The sequence below is a fragment of the Hibiscus syriacus genome, unplaced genomic scaffold, assembly GCF_006381635.1.
Source record: "Hibiscus syriacus cultivar Baekdansim isolate YM2019G1 unplaced genomic scaffold, ASM638163v2 tig00110597_pilon, whole genome shotgun sequence".
NCBI classification, from domain to species: Eukaryota; Viridiplantae; Streptophyta; class Magnoliopsida; order Malvales; family Malvaceae; genus Hibiscus; species Hibiscus syriacus.
The window spans coordinates 730,151-735,973 of record NW_024062795.1 but is presented as its reverse complement, the minus strand read 5'-3'; the positions used below and the strand labels follow the sequence as shown (position 1 = coordinate 735,973).

The following is a 5,823-nucleotide window of genomic DNA, read 5'->3' as shown; positions in this document are numbered from 1 at the left end:
GCAATAATATTATTTTTTATAATTACTTTTAAGTAAAATTCTTTATTAATAAATAATAAGTTTTAATTTTGGATATGAACTTTCAATTGTTTAAAGGTAAGTTCCTATTTTATAAAAAAATCATTTTTTTTCACGCACGCATGCAAAAATACGCATGAAACAGTAGCCGATTGGTTTTAAAATGAAAAGAACTGTCATCAAACTCATCACTAGAACAAAAATAAAGGCATGAACAAGGGAACAGGGACATGTAATACAAAAATACCCAAATTGCTTGAATCGCATGTAAGCCAAGCATCAAATATGTAACACACCATGATTTTAATTTTCAGCCTTTAAGTAGCAGATTTTGATATATACATGTTGAGAGGACCAGATATTGTTATATATGATTCAAAGTTTTCACAATCTAAGAGAAAGCAGTAATTTTGGAAGAGAACATATAGGAAAAGGAACTGAGAAATATAGAAAGCTACGAAGTATGAACCTTTGTTGTTGCTATCATCAAGAAATTCATGCAAGTGTCAATTGTTCTTTTAGTTCTCAGTGCTCCTACAGTCGATATCCGATATCCGATATCCTGCAACCAATGGTATCTACATTAAGAAACCATGAATCATTATCACTGCCACTAATATCTGATATCCTTGTCCGGTCCATATATGGATATGGATATGAGATATGATGCTCCAAAGATCATTCAAATACATTGAAATAGAACAAACCATGTCGAAGAAAGAAAATTAGATATCTGACTCTTATACCTGAGATATGGGTCAGACAGAGCCGGTTTGCTCCACCAGCTGATCACCGGCGAATCCACTCAAGCTAGAGGATTTGACCAAATGCTCGAACTCAAGATAGATATCGGAAGCATTCAATGATAACCCTTCTTCAATTGTTGTATTTTCTACACATGAACTTCCCCCTAGTAGATTTTCAGCCATAACATGATAAACAGAAGACATTTCTGCTGCACTGATATTCTTTTGATCCCCCATACAAGTTCCAAACTCTTTCTCCACACAATCATGCAAAAACTTTGTGAAATTGTTAAATTGAGTTGATTCCAATCCCTCCTGATAAATTTGGCTTATACAGTAGATATCACTTTGGTCAGTCTCCTTAGGCTCAGGCAAGTTCTTTGTGACACTTTGGTCAGTCCCCATCGGCTTAGTCAAGTTCCTTGTGACCTTTTGGTCAGTTCCCAACAGCTTAGCATCGTTCTTTCCGACACTTTGGTCAGTCCCCATCAGCTTAGCCACACTCTTTGCGACACTTTGGTCAGTCTCCATAGTATCAGGCAAGCTCTTTGTGACTTGTGTCTCAAGCAACTTCCTCTTCTTGCTACTAAATTGCCCCTCATAAAGCTCCTTTTGCTGCTGCTTGTTCTGAATCAATTGCTGAAACAGACTGGGGAATTTAACTAACTTAGCTAAGAAATTGAATATTTGCTGTTGCCTACATTCGGCAAATTGAATCCGATCTTCATAAACACTCAATTTATCATTTGATTCTTCATTCTTTTTTCTCAGTTTCATAACTTCCATCTGCAGTTCACTCTGATTTTTCTTCAAAATCCCAATCTCAGCTTCCAATCCAATATTATTTGTTGAATTATGTTTAGTTTTTCTCTTTATACTATTCAGCAAATGCTTCTTTCCTCCTTGGAACCCTTCATTCGCAAATTCCCATCTACCATAATTAATCTTCCTAAAGCCCTGGGAAAAAAACTCAGAAATCTGTAAACGTTAAAAGGAAAAGAAATTATCAATCGCAGCAAAAAATGAGGAAGAAAAGGGAGGGGGAACGTTACATAAATGTTGAGTTGGCGGATAAAGCTGGAAAAATTATTGTGCTTGAAGTATTTGGGAAGGAGATTCGCAGTGAATTCATGAGAATCCCAAACGATGAAGCTATTGCGGTGGATATTCCACGAAACAATTGGATCGGTTTCCGGATCCTCCACCATTTGAAACGTTTTTGTCAAAAATGGCGCTGCAACCAACTCGTTTAACCCTTCCATTAACTCTTCTTTTGACAGAGCTTTCTGATCGTCACATCCGCCGCGAGTATCGGCTCCGCTACTCTCAATCCCCGCCGCAGCTGCCTCCGGTTCTTCCTTGGCGACAGCATTTACATTCGACTCCGGTTCATCATCTCCGAGTTTCTTCGATTGTTTCGAAAACGAAGTCGTGTCGCTCAGACCAAAACCTTCTTCACCTCCTTCGTCAGGCACCGCCATTTTCATCGCTCCTTTTGAAAGAATTCGTATATTCACAGAGAAATTCAGTGTTGTAAGCTGAAATGTGTGTGTATGTATATATAACGGCACGTTTCTTTTGCTTCTTTGCCTACATCCCCTGTATTGTCTGTTTTGGGAAATGCCAATCACTGTTTGACACTAATTAAAATTAATTACTATTAATAATAATGAAATAACATATCTGATGGATTTAAAAAAAGAAAAGAAAAGAGTGTATGCTTATATATTGAAGTTACCGGACACCAATTTAATAATTAAACTTAAGATTAATTGTTCAAAAAAAAACCCAAAGATTAATATTATAAGGATTAGTTATGTACTTTTATCTATATTTATAACATACAAAAATGTATGAGCTGAGAGAATATTTGTACTAAGTAGTAATGGGCATACTTCTCGTTCTTCGACAATTTTATTAGACTAATATTTTTGAATTTTTTTTATTAAAATAGAACCTAAATAATATTATTTATTAAATTATAAAGACGTGTCTACATAAAAGTGCATTTTGAAAGGCGCATTTTAAAGGTAGCACCTTTAGTTATGTGATGGGTCATTCAAACGCTTTTTCCATCACTAACATTATCTATGACCAAAATGAAAAAATAATACCAAAAACTATAAGAATTTTATTCAAAAAGATACAATGAGTGGTGCTAATTGCATGAGCACGATTTCGTCGGACGACGACAGAGGCACATATGCATAGATTTTATCTTCAATCATTAAATGAGTGCATGTTTAAAAGAATAAATTTAAACACTTAAACTTATATATACATAATATGATATTTAAAAATATCCTGACATAAACTTATTAGTTTTGAGGTGTTAAAGACAATTTTTTAAACTTGATCAAACTCGTATTAATATAATAATTAAAGATAACTTTAGATATTAGATCCTGAAAATTTTATAAGGAAACAACCGTCTTTAAATATCATATTAATATGAGCCTGATGAAGTATAAGAATTAATTATATTTGATAATGCTTTTCAAAAACCACATTTTGTTGAGTTTGTCTTTTTTGACACGTATAATTCAAGATTAAAATAAAAGAAATAAAAATATTGAAGTCGAAAACTAATTTTTTTATAAATTTTATTTAAAAGAAGTATCATACATGATACATATAAAAAACTCATATATGTAAATCATGGATGTGTTAAACGTATCCTTTACATGGCACAAAATCCTCACATATGTGCATATTGGGCCGATAGTGACCATGTTGAGGTCTGATCATCATCCATAGATATTGTAGTGTTAGCTAATTCCACCAAAAAAAAGTTATTAACCAAAACCCATCAAATGTTAGAAAATGGAGAATTCAGCATGATGGGGAGAGAGACTACAGTGCTCATCTTTCTGTTTGTTAGCAGAGTCAGAAATAGAAGGTACGCAGGGAAATTCTGCCGTTTTTAATCAGGCTCCCTTTGTCTTATCCCACAATTAGACAATATCATGAACAACAATTTGATGTGTTAAACGCCATCGTTTTTAAAATAACTGCATGAATCAGGTATCAAATTATATATAACAATTAACTAACAAGGGGTTAACTTTCAGCCACTAAATTAAACAACAGAATTTAGATGCTTTAAACTTACCTCAAATTTAGCAATTCATCAACAACCGATTCTTTCCCTTTAATCTCCGTCTTCTTTATTTGACATTGGCCCTCAAGACCAAACCTCTCCGCGTATCGAAATCACAACGAAAATGACGACGTACGGTACCATTCCGGCAGAGTTGCCACGACCCTCGTTGAGCATGATTGCCCGAGCACGAGAACAGCTCGGATCGATTCTCGGGTCACGAAGGAAATGGGAAGACATGATCAAGATTCACGCCTTAAACTTACCCCCGAATGTAAACGAAGCCGCACTAAGGATCCGAACCAACGCCGTGTTTTTTAAGACCAACTATGCGATCGTCGTCGCACTTCTTCTCTTCCTCACCTTGCTCTTGCACCCTGTGTCGTTGATCATCATCGCTATCATGATGGGTGCATGGCTTCTACAGTACATGTTACGTGACAATCCTCTGTCAATCTATGGCTTCGTGATCAATCGTACCACAATCATCACGGTCTTGACGTTGTTCACCATCACCGTGTTTTTCCTAACCGATGTGATGAATAACGTCATGACCGGTATTTTTTTCGGATTAACGGTTGTTGTGCTCCATGGACTATTCAGAACTATCGATGATCTGTCCGCCGGAGATGAGAAAGAAGTCGGTGGATCGCAGTGTTAATGCACCATTTGTGAAGAAGCCACCAACACCTACGCCATTAAGAACGCTGTCTCGTCTTGGATGCCACCATTTTTGTTGTTTCAATTTAGAATCATCATACATGTAACATGGAAAGAAGTAATTCACTGTTCAAGTTTAATTGTATTTTCATATTGTCGTAACCGGTTTTCGTCCGGGTACGAAATATTTATTTGACGGGAAAAGTATGTGAATAAATGGTTTTTAAAATATTTTGGGAGTCGCCATCGGCCTTTTGGGTCAGGTAGGTCGAATACCTAAAAATTATCTTTTAAAAGAGTTTTTAAGAAAACATTAGTTAAAAGATAAACTGATCTGCTTTTTAACCAAAGATTTATTCTTTTTAATAATAAAAAGGGGTTCGTGGTCGATTACGTTTGGGGAAGGATTAGCACCCCCACAACGCCCAAAATTGGTACTTATTAATTATAAATTGTCTCTTATTATTGGAAATTTAAAAATTCAAAAATATATTTAATTTATAATCTTATTATTTCAAAGTTATAATTATATAAAAATATATTTATATATAAAATATAAATAAAATATTTATTTATTTAGAAATATTAGAAAAGGACTTCTAGGTGCCTTAAGACAGCTCTTTTCTTTGATATTAATAAATAAACAATTAATATATAATTTTAAAACAATAGGATATTTATTTATTTAAAAGTATCAGAAAATGGACATCCAGTTATTTTAATACTGTCATTTCTTAATATTGAAAAATAAATAAATATATATTAAAACATAATTATTAAAAGTAATTTATGAAATATAGGATTTTAATAAAAAAATATATATATTATTTATTATATATATATATATATTTATTTTTATAATAATAATAATAATAAAATAATAATTAAAACAATAAAAAATAATAATAATAATAAAATAAATAAAAATAAAAGGAAATAAAAATATAGTATTAAAATGTTAAATATTAAAAATCATAGTAAAAAATAAAAACTAATGAAATTAATGATTAAAATGTAAGATTATAAAACTAAAGTTCTAATTCGAAATATTATAAAACTTGAGTGCTAACAGTGTGATTTAACCATAATTCATAATACGAGATTAAAATAAAAATTACTAAACTATGAGGGACTAAATTTGATATTTACCTTAAATATATATAAGTATACAGGCTAGGACTAAATTATAAACTAAATAAAATCGAAAGACTGAATTAAAAGAATTTAAAATTTGATTTAGTGACTAAAATATAAAGTTACAAAAATGATGGACTGCGGATGGGGTTTACCCATGTGTGA

The 5,823-nt window shown here is 32.6% G+C and overlaps 2 protein-coding genes across 2 annotated transcripts; one reads left to right on the top strand and one right to left on the bottom strand.

The window, feature by feature from the left end:
• Positions 1-289: 289 nt before the first annotated feature.
• LOC120134329 (heat stress transcription factor A-9-like) lies at positions 290-2,276 on the bottom strand. The gene is made up of 3 exons (XM_039150763.1): positions 1,817-2,276; positions 765-1,721; positions 290-580 (listed from the first exon to the last, which is right to left on the bottom strand). Exons 1-2 carry the CDS (start codon positions 2,249-2,251, stop codon positions 777-779), a joined length of 1,380 nt encoding a protein of 459 aa, XP_039006694.1. The 5' UTR covers positions 2,252-2,276; the 3' UTR covers positions 290-580; positions 765-776.
• A 1,712-nt stretch (positions 2,277-3,988) lies between these two features.
• LOC120134729 (PRA1 family protein F3-like) lies at positions 3,989-4,525 on the top strand. The gene has a single exon (XM_039151166.1). It carries the CDS (start codon positions 3,989-3,991, stop codon positions 4,523-4,525), a length of 537 nt encoding a protein of 178 aa, XP_039007097.1.
• Positions 4,526-5,823: the final 1,298 nt, after the last annotated feature.

Bases quoted from the DNA above. Each gene is read 5' to 3' on its own strand.
- LOC120134329 (XM_039150763.1), bottom strand. From the start codon at position 2,251: ATGAAAATGGCGGTGCCTGACGAAGGAGGTGAAGAAGGTTTTGGTCTG. The intron at 1,722-1,816 runs GTAACGTTCCCC...TTTTTTTCCCAG, and splicing joins TCCGCCAACTCAACATTTAT to GGCTTTAGGAAGATTAATTA.
- LOC120134729 (XM_039151166.1), top strand. From the start codon at position 3,989: ATGACGACGTACGGTACCATTCCGGCAGAGTTGCCACGACCCTCGTTG.